The 20,779-nt window shown below is 43.5% G+C and overlaps 1 protein-coding gene across 4 annotated transcripts in view; it reads left to right on the top strand.

Moving 5' to 3' along the window:
- HDAC9 (histone deacetylase 9) overlaps positions 1-20,779 on the top strand; it is a 450,375-nt gene that overhangs the window by 411,248 nt on the left and 18,348 nt on the right. For all 4 annotated transcript variants that reach the window (XM_088653965.1, XM_035130280.3, XM_088653966.1 and 1 more), the window contains one exon: positions 15,114-15,247. In XM_088653965.1, the coding sequence (XP_088510091.1) occupies positions 15,114-15,247 (134 nt within the window). The remainder of the gene's footprint in view (positions 1-15,113; positions 15,248-20,779) is intronic.

The following is a 20,779-nucleotide window of genomic DNA, read 5'->3' as shown; positions in this document are numbered from 1 at the left end:
AAAGGAAACAAACCTTTTGCGTTTTTGGTCTCATGGCTTCAGAGGCACCGATACAGCTCCTTGCCAAGGGTGCAAGGGAACCTAGGTATGCCTCCACTGCAAACAAATTATTACCCCACCCCCTGCCATGGCTTAAAAGTCAAGAAATCCATCGTGGACCTCCAACATTACATGTCTTTTACCTTTAAGATCATGAGCATGGAAGTTCAGGATTCAAGTGTTAACAATTAACTAGTGCGGTGGCCATAGAGAAGCTACTGTCTCTCACCTTCCTAACACCACACACCTCCAGTCTGCAACACAAGAGGAATATCATTCTGGCCTCAAGTTGGCTGATATAATATAAATGATGTGATGTAAACATTCCCAAAGTGCTATATGCTGTCTGCCAGCTTTTGCTGCAACATTATCCACATCGTTTTGGGGAGTTGAGAGATGTGAATATTATTATTATTATTATTATTATTATTATTATTATTATTATTATTATTAAAGTGTGCCTTTGCCCTCCCTTCTCCCCCAAAATATGCATCTCTAGCACCCCTCTCTCCAAACAACTTTGAGTTATCAGCGATCAGCAGCCATGAGAGCAGACTGGACAAGACATATATTTTTCAATTTGCCCTTTTAATCCGTTAAAAAGAGAGAGAGAGAGAGAGAGAGAGAGAGAGAGAGAGAGAGAGAGAGAGAGAGAGAGAGATTAAATCAGCTGGGAGATGCTTAAAGTACTACTATGATTCCTCCTTGTCTCTTGGAAGAGACACATTGCCTGCTTCTTCTTAGAAACCACATTCCTAGGTTTCTTAGGGTTAGTTCCAATAACTCATTTCTTAACAGGAAAATGTTCTGGTTTAGGAAGGATTACTCTGAAAAGTTTTGACAATAAAATTTCAGCAACTTCTAAATTGTCCGTGTTTCCTAAATACCCAGCCACTTGGGGATCGGCCTCTAGTCTTCTGAAGCCCAGGCTGATTGATAACAGGGCTCCATCGCACTGTCCAGTGGAAGGGGGGAATTCAATGTGGTAGAACCAGCAATGTCGTCTGTATATCAGCCCTAGTTTAGGTGCCTCGAGGGGAATTGTAATAAGTAATGCAGGCATTGAAACAGCTTCTCAGTACCTCTGGCCAGGCTCCAATGGGCTATACAGTGTTGGCAAGAACTTCCAAGTTTCGCTTGACACGTCTTTGTAATAGAACGTAGCAGAAAGTTGCTCAAGATGTTTTATTTGGAAATTACAATTAATCAGGAGGCTTTGAGGGGCCAAAACTCAATTTCAACACAAGTTTCCTCTGTTTTGCTGAATTTCACCCATTACCTCTGCAATAAAGAATGACAGGCGGTGCATTTCTGGCTGATTATGGCATGTGTCAGGTGGATCGAGGAGGCAGGAAGCCAAAAGGAAAGTGACTAACTACCCAAGATGTGCAGTAATCCCTTAGAAATGCACTGTGCTTCAGAGTCCCTCTGCTCCGATGAAATGGAATTGATTAAACACAGTGGCCCGCATCCAGAAGGTGCTGAGCACTTTCGACACTCAGTGAAAGGGTAGGTGCTAATCAGGGCCAGGAGATTTAGCCCCATCCCCCGAGGCCATTTACTAACACAAAACTCATTCCTGTTGTACTACTGCGGCTTTTGGAAAGGGTGGATTATTCATACACAGGATCTCGATGAGGTCTACTCACTAGGACCTTTGCCTGGGGTTCAGGGGACTTCGGGGTTCTGTGTTTCACCCAACCACAAATGTTCATTGGGATGCTACAAGAGAAATCACAGCTGAGTCAGATTGCCTAAGAAGCGCTCTTTTAACCCCAATTGTACTTGTCAAACGCTGCCTTGTTTTTGATATTTGGAAGTGGTTCTGGGAGCCTTTATCAGCTACAGAATGGGATAAAAAATGGAAGTGGCACTCTTACAGGTGCCATACAATACCCATTCTACATTTGTAACAAATTGATCGATGGAACTCCTTGACTGTTAACATCAGGCAGACTGTTATCAGGCAGACTGATAACATCCCAGTACCAATTGCTTGGAAACACAGGTGGGCAGAGTGCTATTGTGCGCATCTCCAGTTTGCAGGTTTCTGATGCTGAACTAGATCAATAGGATCTGAAATAGGATGCTGAACTAGATGGGCCATTGGCTTGATCCATCAGGCTCGTATTATGTTCCAAGCATGCCATCTGTCAGCCATGGTAGAAAGTTGGTACTTGGCCATGGGTGGAAAAACTGTAGCCCTCCTGTGGACTAAGATTCCTATCTTCTCTGACCATTTGCCTTACTCTCTGGACCTGATGAGTGCTGGAGTGTAACAGCATCCCAAGAGTCACAGTTTCCTCACCCCTGCACTAGACTATGCTGGCCGTTGCTATGACACAGCCTATCCTTTTATATACGTACAGTCCTAGCGCATTTTAAGTGGGGAGCATTTTTAATAATCGGATTTTAATTTATTATTTTAGTTTCATATTTTTCCATTGTAAATTGCTGTTTGACATAATTTTTAGCAGTAGCAATGTGACGGTGCAATGCTTAACATGGTTATCCTATACACGCTTACTTGAGAGCAAGGCCATTATTATTATTATTATTATTATTATTATTATTATTATTATTATTATTAATATCCCGCCCATCTGGCTGAGTTTCTCTAGCCACTCTGGGCGGCCTCCATCAGAACAGAACATTAAAATGCAATAATCTATTAAACATTAAAAACAGGGCTGCCTTCAGATGTCTTCTAAAAGTCTGGTAGTTGTTTTTCTCTTTGTCATCTGGTGGGAGGGCATTCCACAGGGCGGGTGCCACTACCGAGAAGGCCCTCTGCCTGGCTCCCTGTAACTTGGCTTCTCATAGTGAGGGAACCACCAGAAGGCCCTCGGCACTGGACCTCAGTGTCTGGGCAGAATGACGGGGGTGAAGATGCTCCTTCAGGTATACTGGACCGAGGCCAAGAGAAAATATGTGGCATTTATGTCTGAGTGAACATGAAAAGGCTGAACATGGATTAATGTACTTTCATGTATCCGAGTGCCAGTGAAAAGACATAAAAAGTTCACTATTTGTATAGCTGGAAGCCCATGCAGGAAATCTCAGGTTCAGTTCTTGGCATTTCATGGTAGGGGTAGGAAATACCCTTGTCTGAACCCTGGAGAGTCAGTGTACAATACTAAGCCAGGTGAACTAATGGTCTGATCCTATGGTGCTGTTTACTAGGAAATGGCTATGCAAATGACAAACAGTAAGTTGGCAGAATACAACTGAGGTAACCAAAGTTTAGAAAATGAGGGTTCTGCTCCGCTTTCTATGGGCTTGTTAAAATAGTTATTATTTAGCAATCAAAGATTAATTGTTGGAAACAAATTACTGCAGAACCAACAGCCACATAATGAAATTATCTATTATATAAATCGTGTCTTCCTGCAAAGTGTGTTTTCAAACCGCTAATATTTGTTTAACATACAATTACTGTCTAACACAATCAAAATTAAAAGCCAGTAAGGAACATACCATTTAAATGATTGCTGAGCGCTCTCGCTCTCTCTTTTTCTTAAAAGCTGTCCTGCCCTCCCCCCCCCCCAAAAAAATTAAGAAACACTAGTTACTGCCAAAAGTCAAAGGTCCATCTTTCATAATAAGGTATTTTTAGAATTAGGATTAATGGCTGTGGAATGTGTACATGTGTTTATGTATATATGACGCTAATGGGAACATGTGACACATGGGGCCTTCTTATGGCACTGATCCTATTGGGGATATTGCGTTCATGAAGCAATTGATCCAACCGCTAATGAAGATTGGTAGCAGAGCATGTGTTTTGTATTCAAAATGGCCCAGGTTCAGCTGTTGGCATCTTAGGGTAGGACTAACAAGACTTCTGTAGGAAATCCTGAAGAGCCACTGTCAGTCATATAAACCAGGGTTTCCCAAACGTGGGCCTCTGGCTGTTTTTGGACATATTATTATTATTATTATTATTATTATTATTATTAGCTTGCCCATATGGCTGGGTTTCCCCAGCCACTCTGGGCAGCTTACAGCATATCTAAAAATATAATAAAAACATCAAGCATTAAAAACCTCCCAATACAGGGCTGCCTTCAGATGTATTCTAAGAATTGGGTAATTCTTTATCTCCTGGACATCTGAAGGGAGGGTGTTCCACAGGGAGGGTGCCACTACTGAGAAGGCCATTGCTAGCAGGACCCAGTGGTCAAGGATGATGGGAACTGCAGTCCAAAAGCACCTGGAGCTCCAATTTTGTGTAGACAACATTGAGGTAAGTCACATCTACACTGTACATTTAAAGCATGTGGCTTCTCCCAAAGAATCATGGAAATTGTTGTTTAGCCCTTGAAGAGCTGCAGTTCCCAGCACCCATAACAAATTGCAGCTTCCAGTATTCTTTGAAAGAAGCCATAGATTTTAAATGTGTGTGAAATGTGCTTGAAATGTATAGTGTGACCCTTAGATTAACCAATGATCTGACTTGGTATAAGGCAGCTTCCTGCCTTCCACTTATTTGTCACGACACAAGGCTTAAGTCAATGGTTTTCTTACTTCCAAGAACCCCATACACTGGCCCATTTGGCAAGGAACCACTGAACATCTGCCATGGAAACCCAGCAGGAGAGCCTGTTTCATGATGTAAGATGCACCTTCAGCTCACGTATGGCACTGACCAGACCTGCTGGGTCTCACCACTGGCCCTCATGAACTAACAGCACTGGTGGACAAGGTGTCTTTCAGTACATCTGTATTGCTCTTTTTATTGAGGGACACCTGAGAAGCTTCCAATGGATTCTAGGGTTCCCTGGACCAGAGTTTGAATGCCACTGCTATAGAAAAATGTGTGCTTGCTGGAGAGTAGAAAGAAGGTGTGCTCCAGCAACATCACTGCAGCTAAGCAGGCCTGGGTCTAATGAATGCCTGAATAAGAGCCCACCTTGAAACCACCTGGATGCCAAATTGAGTTCCGCGATGGAACAGAGGCAATATAAAAATGGACTCAATAAATGAGCACCATACTATAATAATAAGTTATTATTTATACCCCACCCATCTGGCTGGGTTTCCCCAGCCACTCTGGGCGGCTCCCAACAGAATATTAAAAACACGATAAAACATCAAACATAAAAAACTTCCCTAAACAGGGCTGCCTTCTAAAAGTCAGGTACAGTGGTACCTCTACTTACGAATTTAATGCGTTCTGAACACACATTTGTAAGTAGAAAAAAAATTGTAAGTCGAATCCCATAGGTATGCATTGGGAGAAAAAAAATCGTAAGTCGAAGCAACCCTATCTAAAAATTCATAAGTAGAAAAAATCCTATCTAAACCGCTTCCAAGATGGCGGACGGAGCTCCATTCGTAAGTAGAAACATTCATAAGTAGAGTTATTCGTAAGTAGAGGTACCACTGTAGTTGTTTATTTCCTTGACATAGGGCTTTCCACAGGGGGGGGGGCACTACCGAGAAGGCCCTCTGCCTGGTTCCCTGTAACTTCATTTCTCTCAGTGAGGGGACGGCCAGAAGGCCCTCGGAGCTGGACCTCAGTGTCTGAGCTGAACGATGCATATGTCTTACTTAGAAAGGACAATTCTCTATCTGTGGGGTGATGGTCCTGCATTTGAAAGAGTCCTCTCTTTGAAGGGTTGACTAATCCGAGGCCAGTGTAAAGATGAAGAAGGCTAAGAAGGAAGTGGAGAGGTTGTAAAGTTCCACACCAACACTTTTATCCTGAACAGTAGACTGACCTGGTCACTCTCACTGTGTTGGGATAGATTGTATTTCTATTTCAGTAATAGTAATTATTTTAAAAATCACATCCCTCTATATAAATTAGCATATGCAACTTTTAATGCAAAACTCTTTTTTGGCGATGCATCTCCTCCCTCTTTTATTTATTTATTGTTTTTTAGTGATGCTATGCTAGGAGAGAAATACAGCAGCCCTCTAAACTAGCACATTGTTTTCTTTAGTTCTCACTAGCTCCAGCCCGTTGCTGGAAGGGTGAACTATCATTTCATGCTTGTATGGATGTATTTATTTAGGACACAGAGCCTGATGACTCAGGAAGTTATGTAAAAAAAGAAAAAAAAGACCTGACCCAGTTAATTTTAGATGCTATTGTTGGAAGCATATCAATGAAAATTAATCAAACGGTCATGAAAGAACCGCAAGGATAAAGTGCAGAACATTGGTGGGTGGGAAGACTCTTGGCAGCGGCCACTACAAAGGTTTTAATGAGAGGAAAACACATTCTCAAGCAAATTAGAGAGTAATGGTATGATTAAATGGTAAATAATGGTTAAGTGCATGACTAAAAGACAAGGACAGTGGAGATCCAAAGTTGCAGGAGTGGTGTGTCCTCAGTGTGCTCCTCTGAATAGTCAATTCCTTTCCTAGGAATTCAGCATGGATTTCAAGGAGGATGAGGGGAGTGTAGGGGCTTTGCAGTAGGAGGCAGGAGGATCTGCCGTCCATTGGGACTGGTAGGGCGGAAGGCTGGGAGCCAAGCAGTAGGTGGCGCCAGATCCAATGACAGACAGACCCAACTAATTCCATCTTAGTCCCTGCCTTCCTCCCTGCAGAGTTCTACAAGGGCGACACTGAGACGAAGCAGCAGCAGAAAGCTCATGGACTGGTTATAAGTAAGAAGGCAGGTACCGGTAGGTGTGAGCTGGCCAAGGCAGACCCACCCCAGTGGGGAGGATAAGCGTTTTAGAGAAATTGCCCGTGAAACAAAAAAAATGAGATCTTCCAGAAGATGAGAGTAAGGCTCTTTGCACAAGCGTGAGGAGGAAGATCTGGAGACACCCTGTGAGTGTTAGCTTATTGATCACCTTTCTGATGAATTAATGGACTGAAATTATAATTGTTGCCCACGATCTAAAAAAAGACGTCAGGTGGTTCCATGCACTTAAAGGGGGCTTTGGTCATATATATGGCTTGAGAGCAGTACATGTGAAAAGGATCTAGGAGTCTTGGTAGACCACAAACTTGACATGAGTCAGCCGTGTGATGCAGCAGCTAAAAAAGCCAATGCAATTCTGGGCTGCATCAATAGGAGTATAGCATCTAGATCTAGGGAAGTAATAGTACCACTGTATTCTGCTCTGGTCAGACCTCACCTGGAGTACTGTGTCCAGTTCTGGGCACCACAGTTCAAGAAGGATACTGACAAACTGGAACGTGTCCAGAGGAGGGCAACCAAAATGGCCAAAGGCCTGGAAACGATGCCTTATGAAAAACGGCTTAGGGAGCTGGGTATGTTTAGCCTGGAGAAGAGAAGGTTAAGGGGTGATATGATAGCCATGTTCAAATATATGAAAGGATGTCATATGGAGGAGGGAGAAAGATTGTTTTCTGTTGCTCCAGAGAAGCGGACACGGAGCAATGGATTCAAACTACAAGAAAGAAGATTCCACCTAAACATTAGGAAGAACTTCCTGACAGTAAGAGCTGTTCGGCAGTGGAATTTGCTACCAAGGAGTGTGGTGGAGTCTCCTTCTTTGGAGGTCTTTAAGCAGAGGCTTGACAGGCATATGTCAAGAATGCTTTGATGGTGTTTCCTGCTTGGCAGGGGGTTGGACTGGATAACCCTTGTGGACTCTTCCAACTCTATGATTCTATGATTCTATGATATATATAATCTCAGGGATGAGACCAAGGGTAGTGAAAGTTAATGGGCACTCCACACAAAAAAGCCTTCCTTTCCTCATTTGCCCCTCCAGCTTTCAGGCACAGTGTATGATGTAATTAATTTTCAGAGGTGTACCTAGGGTCCCTTGCACCCTTGGCAAGGAGCTGTATCCCTGCTTCCAAAAAAGAATCACTTTATTGCATTATTATTATTATTATTATTATTATTATTATTATTATTATTACTTTTTGGGGGGGGGACACAGGTACGCATAAAGGTAAAGGGACCCCTGACCGTTAGGTCCAGTTGTGACCGACTCTGGGGTTGCGGTACTCATTTCACGTTATTGGCCGAGGGAGCCGGCGTACAGCTTCCAGGTCATGTGGCCAGCATGACAAAGCTGCTTCTGACGAACCAGAGCAGCACACGGAAACACCGTTTACCTTCCCGCTTGGAGCGGTACCTACTTATCTACTTGCACTTTTAGGTGCTTTCAAACTGCTAGGTTGGCAGGAGCTGGGACCGAGCAACAGGAACTCATCCCGTCGCAGGGATTCAAACCGCCGACCTTCTGATCGGCAAGCCCTAGGCTCTGTGGTTTAACCCACAGCACCACCTGTGTCCCTTAGGGGTACGCATACCCCTAAACATTTTGTGAATCTTTGTACTTTTGTCCATTTACTGTATTCATTTTTCCCGATTTGAACTCTAAAATGGTGATTTTCTTGAGTCAAAATGAGAGTACCCTCAACTCTTTTTTAAGAAAAAAAGCACTGATTATATTTATTTATTTATTTATTTATTTATTTATTTATTTATTTATTTATTTGCTTGTACTGCACACATCTGACTGGGTTGCCCCAACCACTCTGGGCAGCTCCCAAGAGAATATAACAGAACACAACAAAACATCAGCCTTTGCGCTGCAGTGTGAGTAGGATGAGAAGCTTATCCCATCTTTGATCTCGCTATGATAGATGTGGTGCATTGCCACACATATATATACCATACATCCCATAGTCTGAGAAGTGATTTTTGCACTTCCGCGGGGCCTGTCCCCAGGCAGGATCCAGTTTTGCCAGCCTCTAAGTATGCCTCTGTCCACAGTGAAATCTTTGTTCACCGAATAATGGTCGCTATCACCCTAAACTAGTTTTTCGGAGTCTCCACTTGAGGACTTAGGAAAGTTGCCTTACACTGAATCAGATCATTGGTCCACATAGAGTGGTACTCTCTGCGCTGACTAGGAGCGGCTCCCTAGGGCAGCCAGTTGGTATTGGGCTATGTCTCCCATCAGTCCCTCTCCAGCGCAGCAAATGATCAGGGATGGTGGGACGTGTAGTACAATAGCATCTGGAGGACAACATCTGGAGGGGAAGTCTTCTCTAGGGTTTCAGACACACCTGTTTCCCCAGCCTACCTGCAACTCCAATGATTAAACCTGGGACCTTTCGAATGCAAAGCATGTGCTATGCCACTGAGCTACCGCACTTCTCCAGCAGAGGGACTTAGAAGAGTGAATTCATAGGTGTAGTTGACCTGCTCAGCTTCCGTTGTTCTGGAGTGGATCATTGAAACGGATGGGACTGATCAAACATAGCTTCTGCCTGATACGCAACAATGATTTGGGATGGATTGGGCTGGCAAATATTGGCACCCACCAAACTGGTGGTTCTGAAAGGGGTTTCTATTTAAGGCTCGACTGGAAACCTGATTTTCCAATTGAAAAAGAATTTCCATTCTAAATGTTTTCCCCAAACTGTCACAGTTCGTAGAAAAGGCCATTTCACTATAAATCTTACAAACCACTGTGAGGTGGGGTGGGGGGTGGGCGGGAACCCACCTCCTTTCTGGTATGGTATGCCCAAATGGAAATGGGATTTGTGGAGCCACTTTCACAATTGGCACAAATTGTCCGTGTCTCATCTGGAAGGCCAGGGCCAGGATCTGCTCCTGGTTTCTGAGGTTTCGTGTGACTCAGAAGACGTGGGAAGAAAGCAGAATGTCCTCGCTGACCTCTCCCTTGTCCTACCTCCTCATCTGACAGGAGTTTGGAAGGTTGATTGTCCTGGTTGTGTTTCGAGAAGAAGAACAGCTTGCTCCTCCAAGTTCTTGTGACTATGTTGGTTTTCGGTTTGGGGGTTTTCTTAATCGTTTGGCACAAACCAAAGCCCATCAAAAGGCATGTCTGGGATTTCTATTCCACTGTTTTGCTCCTCTCGCACTGCAGGGGGATTTCCTTTAGGAAGCTAATGTCTTTTGAAGGTTTTTGGAACATGCAGGATCCAAGCCTGCCTTAAGATTTTCCACAGGCTGCTGTGGGGCTCTTGGGCAAAGTCATTTCCACTCCATGCAGCAAAGTCACCTAGGTGGCTGTTGTGGGTTTTTTTAACCATGTATTATTAGGCCAAAGAAAAGCCCCAATTCCCAATTGTTATTCTGGTAACTTTGAACATTGATAAACGGCATTTTTCGTCTTCTTCTGGGAGATTGTAAACCAAAGGTGCAGTTGTTTGCATGAGTGTTTTCTGGGGCTTAATCTGAGCTTGGGCTCACTATGCTTATCCCAGGCCCTAATAATTCATTTATTTAGTTTCTTACATTTATACAACACCTTCATTACATTGCAGAACCCAAGGCAGCATACCTGTGCTTCCTAACTAGCCGCACAACACACCCAGCCTCATCAAGATGGCTGCCCCAGTAATTTCAAATGCACCGAGAAATGTGAAGAAGACGTTGTCTCTGAACATGGTCAGAGTGTCTTTCCCTTACCACTGAGTATGCTCAGCCCATCCCTTATTATGAGGCTGGCCTTCCCCTTCAAATATGGTAGCTTCAAGAAGACTCAAGTCCTGGTTCCTTGCAAAATAAATATCTGGCATTGTCTCCAGAGACATCAACAAATATTCCACATCGATATTTCCTGGAAGCATCAGCACGTAGATTGCCTTCCATTAACATGAAAGAAAAGAAAAAATCAAATTGTTTGCTTACATTCTGTGGCTTGTCCCAGGGAATTCATAATTTGTGGTACCTTTTACAGGGAATATTTTTCACTGGTCTTCCTGGGAATATATTATAATAATTATTTTTTAACCACAGCTGCCAGAGACATAATTCCTCAATGTCTTCTTCCATTGATGTCACCAGTAAAAATTGTGGTAGAGAGTGGGCAGAAATAAGCCCTGAAGCACATTGTAAGTCTCCACCGCAGCAAACAGGGTAGGTGTGCTGGTCAGTTACAGCAAAGAATACACAAAAGTAGTCTCATGGCCCCTTAATTTTTTTGACAGATTTATTGTGGCAGAAACTTACAGTATCTGGACTAAAATTCACTTCATCAGATAGATGATAGATAGATTTTGTTGTTTAGTCGCTTAGTCGTGTCCGACTCTTCATGACCCCATGGACCAGAGCACGCCAGGCACTCCTGTCTTCCACTGCCTCCCGCAGTTTGGTCAGACTCATGTTTGAGAACACTGTCCAACCATCTCGTCCTCAGGTAGGTAGGTAGGTAGATAGGTAGATAGGTAGATAGGTAGATAGGTAGATAGATAGATCAGGATATCGGTGAACACAGCAAAGCACATCATAAATGTGCTACAGCACATGCTAAAATACATCATAAAACAGCATAGCCCAACAGCCTGAAACTGACATAGGGACAAATAGAAGAAGATGCTTTCACTCTGATATGGCTCCCCTTTATTACATATCACAGCCCAACAGGACAACAAAAACCCACAACAGCATATGAACCAATATGGCTAACTTGACCCAACAATCCCTTTCCCTGCACATGCAAGCAAATTTTACTGCAGCCAACTAAGGACAACCAACCACAGCCTGCCCTCCCAACCTCTCTCATTACCAAGGTAATATAATAAACGAATAGAAAGATAACCTACCCAAGTGACACTGACATAAACACACACATACACACACACACACACACTAAGTGAAAGAATACAAGTTTTACCACTCTACTCCACCCACCCCTCTCCCCTCACTTCCCCTTTTTCGCTTCTTCACCAACCTTATTCTGTATACAACACTAATGTCCCATATCAAATGTAACTGATCTGTAGAAAAGACTCTACAACCTGAAATAAGAGACAATGCACATACTTTTGTAAACCAAGAAAATCTTTCATAATAATAATAATAATAATAATAATAATAATAATAATAATAATTGTGGGGAGCACGAGATAAAGAACACAGCGGGAGACAGAATGTGGATCGGAAGGTCGCCCAGAATGAAAGCAGGCACCCCCTTTTATTGTAAAGTTTCAGAACTGTCAATGATTAACTAGAGGTGCATCCTTCATCCAATGACAAGTGGTCAACTCCAAAAGAGGTGGTGTCCTTGCATAGGTCACATCCTGCCAACACCCCAAAACTCCGCCATAGCGGAAGTGCCTGGTCCTCACATACTCCTCAGACCTCGCCCTGTCACATGCCTACTCCTTAAACATCCCCCTCCTCTCAATCTTGTGGTCCTTGGGGTTTTTCCACCACTCTGCCATTTTCCCATTGTCTTCCTCCTAACCTGTGTCTGACCCTTCAGGCTTGGACCAGCCTACCCTGTTTTAACCTGCTCTAACTGGTTCCATCAGGATCCTCCCAACTCTGGCCAGCCCAGTAGTGACCTGCTGCCCTCTAATGTCCCCCTGACCCAACTTGTGGATGCGTGTTTGTGCATACTGACGTACAGGAAGGTTTGCCAGCACTGTACGTTGTGTTGATAGCGGAGGGTTTTGATAGCTAGCTTTTATCTGATGCGGTTTGCCAGCATCAATCTAAAATCACTGCTACAATAATAATTCAGCATAGCTCAAACTCTGTTTGGTGTAGTGTAGTGTTTGGTGTAGATCAGGCATCCCCAAACTGCGGCCCTCCAGATGTTTTGGCCTACAACTCCCATGATCCCTAGCTAACAGGACCAGTGGTCAGGGGTGATGGGGATTGTAGTCCAAAACACCTGGAGGGCCAAAGTTTGGGGGTGCCTGGTGTAGATGGTTTAAGAGCGGTAGACTCATAATCTGGGGAACCGGGTTCACGTCTCCGCTCCTCCACATGCAGCTGCTAGTCACACTTCTTGGAAGTCTTTCAGCCCCACTCACCTCACAGAGTGTTTGTTGTGGGGGAGGAAGGGAAAGAGAATGTTAGCCACTTTGAGACTCCTTCAGGTAGTGATAAAGCGGGATATCAAATCCAAACCCTTCTTCTTCTTTTATTCCCACCCCTCCGGCCATTTCTGCCTTTGATGATGAATGCCTACTTCATTAATCCAATAGATTAGGCTTTATTTCTGCCCACTAACTTCATATTTGTTGGTGGTTGTATAGAAGTGCAAGGTAACAGCTTTACCTTTCAACCAGGTATGGGGAACCTGTGGTCCTCCAGCGGTTGCTGGTCAATACCCCCATCATCCTTGGTGGGGTGGGGAGGAGCTTGAAAAGGGTTGGTTGCCTCATTTTTGGCAATCATTGTTTACATAGGTTATATACTGGAATGAAACATGATTATTATGCTCATCGGGTTAGTTTTCTGTTATCCATTTGCATGTTCCTGAAAGGTAGGAGTCTTAGTCACTTACACGAAAAGCTGAGAGAAGTCCTGACGTACCTATGAGTTGGATCCAGACCAAGTTAGTTGCACAAATCCTGCTTGCGGGTTTCCCACAGGCATCTGTTCGGACACTGTGAGAACAGGATGCTAGTTCCACTTCTACAACATCCAGTTTGGGGTGTACGGACTAGCTCCTGCTGTCAGTCGCCTCCACCAAAAAGTGAACAAACCTATCGATTTCAATTTCTCTCAGTTCCTCTTTTTCACAATCTTAAATTCATTTTTCCACATGTCCAAAACAACTTGCGAAAATTCTCAGGAAGATTGCTCAGTGTTTGAGTGTGAATCTCTCGTAAAATACACATTTTTGTATGCAGTTCTAAGATACATATTTCGACATGCATTTTCTCCTGCTATAGTGGATTTTTGAAATAACAATTTTCACAAATATATGCATTTCTTTTCACTCTTTTCCCTAACCTATGCATTCTTGTATACATTATTTGATTGGAAAACTGGTTTGTAATAGTACACAGTATGAATAAATTGAAAGTAAAACAAAGTGGAAGTATGAGGAAATCCAGGGGAGGGGGACAGGAAAAATGGAAAATTGTTAAGAGAGATATTTCATAAAACCAATAAAAACTTCTTTTTAAAAAAGAAAACTGGTTTGCAAAATTCAGAGATGTGCAAATTTCAAAGGATACATTTCAGTTCATGTACTGGATTGAGAAGTGTGAATTAGGTAGCTACTCATTAAAATGTGAACAAGATCAAAATTCTCCTCCATCCCACTCCCCCCATTAGTTTAAGTGAGCACAAAGGTGACAGAGGCCCCCCTGGTGGCATAGCCCAACACAGCCAGGCAAATCTGGGCAGAGGAACATCTCCCCATCCAATTCCCCTCCAGTATGGCAGAGCAGAGTTGTGGTTGCTTTGTCAGAATGCAAACAAGATATTGGACTAAGATGAATTTTTCATTCTTAACAGAAGCAGTTAAAAAAAAGAGAGAATTAAGTTTCTTGCACAGTTAAACAGTCTATGGAAGTAAGTTGCCCATTAGACATTAATTTCCTGTAATACAGCAAAGAAGATTCACTACCCCCTGCACTGCCTTGATATTCTGCATCTGAAGATTGTATGTATAACACACAGGTGGAAATATAGATCCTTAAGGTAAAATAGAAAGTGACAATTGGCAAAACATCAAAGTTTATCCACATCCCATTCCTTCCTTGCTTTTTTATTATCCTGTCTAAATTTAGTCTTTTGTAGAAGTATCCCTCCCCACCCCTCCAGTTTTCTCCACCAAGGAAAGCTGAGATTAAATTGCAGGATTAAGTTTTGCTTTTTAAGCTGCATGTAATTTAAAAGCAGCAAAATGGCCACAGCATGGTAAAAGAGCAAACCTGGAAAGATGAATTTTCTAACAACTCGCACCCTAGAGCAAAAATAGGAAAGCTGTGGCCCTCTGTTGGACTCCGACTCCCATCAGGCCCGGCCAGTATGGCAAATGATCGTGGATGATGGGAGTTGTAATCAACATCTGCAGTCAACATCTGAAGGGCTACCCTATTCTAGAGATCTCTGATAAAGGTTGACAAAGGTGGTGTTACAAACAGTGAGAATGGAGCATTATTAAGTCCCCAATTCTGAAAACACACAAATATCCACCAGCGGGCAAAATAGCAGCGGTAGAATTAGAAAGAGGTCATTATGTGGGTTGAGTCAGTGGTGGCACATAACCACTTTGGGTTTGTGGCAAATTGTTCCTATGATCACTATGTGTTATTGCATAACATACTCTAACATACAGCATGTACTTAATGTGTGCTTGTTCTCCTGTAACAACTTGCATGGTTGTTGTTGTTTTTCTACATGCTAGGTTTTGGTCACCTCATCCAACAGTTGTTGACGCTTGCAGATGGTCGCATGGTACTGGTCTTGGAGGGAGGACATGACCTTACTGCCATCTGCGATGCCTCCGAAGCCTGTCTAAATGCCCTACTAGGAAATCAGGTAATCAATAGGCTGAAACGCTAACAAACAATGCATGCTTCCTAGATATTTTCCCATGCCATGGTGGATTCATGGTATGTGATATCAGGGTGACAGGATGGTGGGGTGGGTTTGCCCTCAATGTAGAATGAAAATGTCACCCGGGTATGTTTGGGGGCAGAACTTGACATGGTGGCAGCAAAGCCCGGATCTCCAAACGTGGATTGCAATGAGCAGCTTGTAAAACAGTGGCGGTGAACATTTTTCAGCCTGAGAGCCACATTACCATTTTGAAGAACCTTCTGGAGAGATCGCATGCTGGTGGTGAGTGAGGCCAGAGACAAAAGTGGGTGGGGTAAGGGATGTAAATGTTACCTTTGTATACTAGGCTAGTTTCTACACATGTTCATGCACCACTCTCTATCCTTCATCCAGACAATAAAGAAGCATTAGAAGAAATTGAGGGTGTATTCCGTGCAGGCATAAACACTCAAGCAGGGCCGGTGTTCTCCTGTGGGCCAGATAGAGAGACCTGGAGGGCCGCATTTGGCCTGTGGGCCAGAGATTCTCTACCTCCATTGTAAAGATGTGGGGTGGAAAGTGGAAAGTGAGCAGCAGGTGGGAAGAGGAGCCAAACTCCATTTTTAAATGGATTTAGTTATCAGAACACCAGATCGCTGCTCCCCAAAGGTGCTTTTTTTTCAGGGCGAAATTGTGGCCCCAGAACATGGCGGCCACATGGCTAGCAACCTTTGCCCTTATCAACCCCCTTTTCAAAAATGATCTCTCCACCATTTTCACCGGCTAGCCATGGAGCAGTGAAAATGAAGGATCTTGGAGGGAAACACACATGTAAAACAGCCCTTCTGTAAGTAGAAGGCACCATAATCAATATCCTACAAACCACTTTGAAGCCTTATATTCAAATGGGGCAGTGCTAGACTGAATGCTTACCCATTACAGCACAAAGAGAGGATACAGATTCACATTAAAAAAGCATTTATATGTGTGTGTGTGTGCATGTGCATGTGGAAATTTAGAAATCATTACTATAATTGAAGCAGAAATGAATTCCACTTTAGCATTGTTGGGAAAGCTGTCACCAGGTGACCTCTTCAGGGGCTAATGGTTGGTGGGTGACATCAAGGACCCCTCTGCTTTCCCTTCTTAATCTTTAAAATGGACACGGACCAGAGATTCCTTCCAATAGAAGATTGTCCTCTGATAGCCCTCCCAATGCACACCCTAAGCTAGGTTATTTTTTTTAATAGCTAAAAGCCCAGTATATTCGGAATATGACTGGCCATCCACTAACTTTCATGGCCAGCAGGAAAGTATGTTTCAAACAACAACAACAACAACAACAACAACAACAACAACAACAACAACAACAACAACGGTTAAATTGAGCCACGCATTATCATAATTAGAAGATGCCGCTCCCTGCAGGTGCTTAACTGGGTAATTAGAACTCATTTCCCAGCAATTCCCTTCTGCAAACAGTGCTAGCAGAGCCCTAGCCGTAGTTCAGAAAACACTGGCAAGGCCAAAGCTGCCTTCTCAACACGGTGCACGCAATTGAGCTTAAATTAGGAAGGTCAGGAAAGGCCTTTTTAAGGCACTCTGCAGTTTGTCAGACGTATTTATTCATGTGCTGAGGATTAGAATTCATAAACATGAATGCAGGGGGCTTTGGAATACTTTTGCTTTGCCTTTGTTGTTCTTGGCTGGGACTCGTCAATGCAGCAGTATGCGGCTCTGTCCACGCTACTATCAGCACACACACACCCCACACACACCCCACACGCACAGCCGTACACACACAAAAATCTATAAAACAAGCAACTGTCAAATGAGCAGGGACCTTCCAGCATTCATGGGGAGCCAGGCAGACATGCAGATGTAACGCCCCAGACTCTGCAGCAAGAAGAGCTTGTTTGAATTAATTTTGTCTCAGAATCTCTGGAAGGAAAACATCCTGAATCCCAACAATGTGGAAGAAATGAATAAATGGAGGACCGGGCTGGAGAAGAAGAATTGCTTTCTGCATTGTCACTTGCACAAATGCACAGATCAGTTTAAGAAGATCACATTGTCTCCCACTTCAGAAATGGATGAAAATTAGAGAAGGAAGAAATGATTGGGGGAGGGGGGAAAGCATTCAGAAAAAATTCTTCTGGCAATAGTGTAGAAATAAAACATGGATTAGGATGAATTGGTTGGAGTTGATGGATTATGGAGAATCACCTTCAGCTCTCGTGGCTCAAGCAGATTAAGGCTGCAACTCATGCTGGCCAGAGGCTGTGTGAAAGGTCATTGGATGCAGGGGAAAGGGAGATCCATTGGTGGGATAGTACTTCCACCAATGGTCTGCAATAACTTGTTCCATGGAATAGCATTCCTGTCAAGATATGACAGCCACCCGCTAACCTGCGCTTTTTGGAAACGGTTGAAGATATTTTCGTTCCAGCTTTCCCAGATGGATAAATGGGTCCATTCTGTATTGTTTTAATTTTCTAAGAAATATATTTGCTATTTTTTGTGTTTTCAACTGTTTCCTGCTGGTTTTTTTTTTATTGTACATCCCCTTTAAGATGACTGTGCAGAAGGTGATTAATATATTGATGACGATGATAAGAAGAGCAACAATAATAATTGGATTCCCCTACTCTGTGGTGCCTGTGGAACAATCTATGGATGTAGATGTAGGCCTCTCTTGGGGGGAGGGTCCAAAGCCTAGGGATGATGGGAGTTGTAGTCCCAAAACAACTGGAGGGCCGAGTTTGGGGGTGCCTGGCCTAGGCACAGAGCCGCAGAAAAAGCTCTCTTCCCACCCCTAATCCAACACACTTGTAATATTGGTGGGATGTGCAAGAGGGGTTCTGTTGCTGATTCCAACAAGTAGACAAGCTTGTAGGGGGGAAATCACAGCAAGTAAGAACTAAGAGCTTATCGACTTTCCTCTTGACCTGCCGCTTTCCCCCCAGGGAAAACTGCTCTTTAGCATTCAGTTGGAGGAAACAGCAAATTGCTTTTTCGCAGATGGTTGGTAGTGCTCAAGAGAAGGTTTTCCCTGGGAAAGGAACACGGGAAGAGGGAAACCACTTGGACCCATGCATTCTAGGCACAGGACAAGTGGAAGTGTGATGAGCCCTAAGTAGCTTGACCAGGTAACCTTCTTAGGGACAGGAAATTCATATACAGTGGTACCTCGACTTACGAACGACTCGACAACCGAATTTTTCGACTTGCGAATGGGGGTAATGGCCGCGTGCTTACGAATGTCTCAACATCCGGGGGGGAACGCGGCAGTTTTAGATACGGATTTTTCGACTTACGAATTTTTAGATAGGGTTGCTTCGACTTACGAATTTTTCCGTTTCCAATGCATTCCTATGGAAAATCGCGTTTCCAATGGCGTTTTTTTACTTACGAATTTTTTGACTTACGAAGGTGCCTTCGGAACAGATTAAATTCGTAAGTCGAGGCACCACTGTATGCGCTGACAAGTTAAAGCTAACCCAAAATTTTGTTGCGCGAGGAATGCTACATACTCAGATTATTCTTCGGTGCCTGCATTTCTGCTCCAGAGCCAGCCCCAAACTTCCTACCAGCCTAAGATTAGCAAGCACCCCTAAACATCATTCCAAAATGCTCCCCAGAACTGCAGAAGATGCAGTGATCCATCTTCCTCGTGAAGGTCAGCCACACTGTTAAAAAAAAAAAGCAACAGACCACGTGCCACTTTGGCCTGACGGCTGCCCCCCTTCAATTTTGCTGCCACAGGCGACTGCCTGGATGGTCAAAACCAACCCTGCTTCACCTTGAATATTATGCCTCAGCTCTAAATACATTTGACTTGGAAGGGAGTCCCATTAATTTCAGTGTATTTGCTTTCCAAGTATGTGTTCTTTGGGTCGCAGCCCAAATTTGGAAAATACACAGAAACCTAACTTGGATCCAAATCACACTTACTTGCATTCCAGGGAAACCAGTGGGACCTACTTATAAGTGCAAAAAATATAAAAATTTAGGTTTCAATATACCATTGAGAATCCATGGGGTTCCTCCCAGAGGGATCTATATCAGTTTATAAAGACAAACAATGGGGAAATTTATTAAGAATGTGAGAGTACCCAAAGTCCAGGTTTGTGAGTTGTATCAGTGGACAGGAACCAATGGCTATTACAAAGAAGGCGGAGGAAATATTAATCAGAAGCCTCTTTCCCACTTCCCACCATAGATTGCCTCTTAGGAGGAAACCCTCTTGAGAGGTGTGAAAAGATTAAGCAATTGGATCCCCCTGAACTCTGAAATAAAAATACTGAAATCCTTAATTCAGGTATCGAAAGGAAGGGGGAGATTAAGCTGCTGCAAAATACCCCCCCCCCCAAGTCTTCAGTTAGCACTTTTTAGGACACATCCATTATACTGGCATCTGTCAAAACAAAAGGAACGGGTGGTTTCAGCTAATGGGGGGGGGCGACTTGCAAAGGAACAAGTTCTTCAGAGGGCTATATAGCTTTAGACTGCAATTTGAGACCCTGGTTTGGCAGACTGGGGGAGGGGCTCCCTCCATTGCATCTGAATTAGTCAACCAAAATTTATTATTCATATATATATACACACACACACCTTTTTTAAAATAAAGAAAGAAAGAAAGAAATACAACTGGACTGAAGTGAACTTTCGTTAGGGCAAATGTCATATAAATCTGGAAGACTGAACTGAAGATGAGTGATTTTTCTAAGGTCAATGCCAGGAATCCTTCTGATGCAGAAATGCTCTCCCCCAGGACAGTTTTAAGCTATAACAACAACAACAACAACAACAACAACAACAACAACAACAACAACAACAACAACTTCTTATTGTCTCCAGTTGAAGGTCTTTGAAGCCTAAATGCAGTGCTGGTAGAAGGGAGGACGGGGATGCCACATCTGTCCCACCGGCCAATCATTATTATTACAATAATTATTTATCAAATTTGAATACCATCCTTCGAGGATCACATTGTAGCTTACAATATATATATAAAAAACACATAACATAATAACAAACAAAACAGCAAACACACACACACCCCAATACATTTCTTTTCCTTACCCCTGTGTTACAGGCTAAAATCAGCTAAAAACTGGTGTGGGCTTTTGGTTTCATAATGGTTTTGTGCTGGTGTGTGATGATTTTATATTGGCAGCATGCTGGTAAAGATAAAGGTAAAGGTCCAGTCATGGATGACTCTGGGCTTGCGGCGCTCATCTCGCTTTACTGGCCAAGGGAGCCAGTGTACAGCTTCCAGGTCATGTGCCAGCATGACTAAGCTGCTTCTGGTGAACCAGAGCAGTGCACAGAAACGCTGTTTACCTTCCCGCCGGAGTGGTACCTATTTATCTACTTGCACTTTGACATGCTTTCGAACTGCTAGGTTGGCAGGAGCTGGGACCAAGCAACGGGAGCTCACCCCATCGCGGGGATTCGAACCGCCGGCCTTCTGATCGGCAAGGCCTAGGCTCGGTAGAATGGCTTAAATACATACTCCCCCCCCCAAAA

The sequence above is a fragment of the Zootoca vivipara genome, chromosome 11 (assembly GCF_965207765.1).
Source record: "Zootoca vivipara chromosome 11, rZooViv2.hap1.1, whole genome shotgun sequence".
Taxonomy (NCBI): Eukaryota; Metazoa; Chordata; class Lepidosauria; order Squamata; family Lacertidae; genus Zootoca; species Zootoca vivipara.
This window is presented reverse-complemented; position numbering and strand designations above follow the sequence as displayed.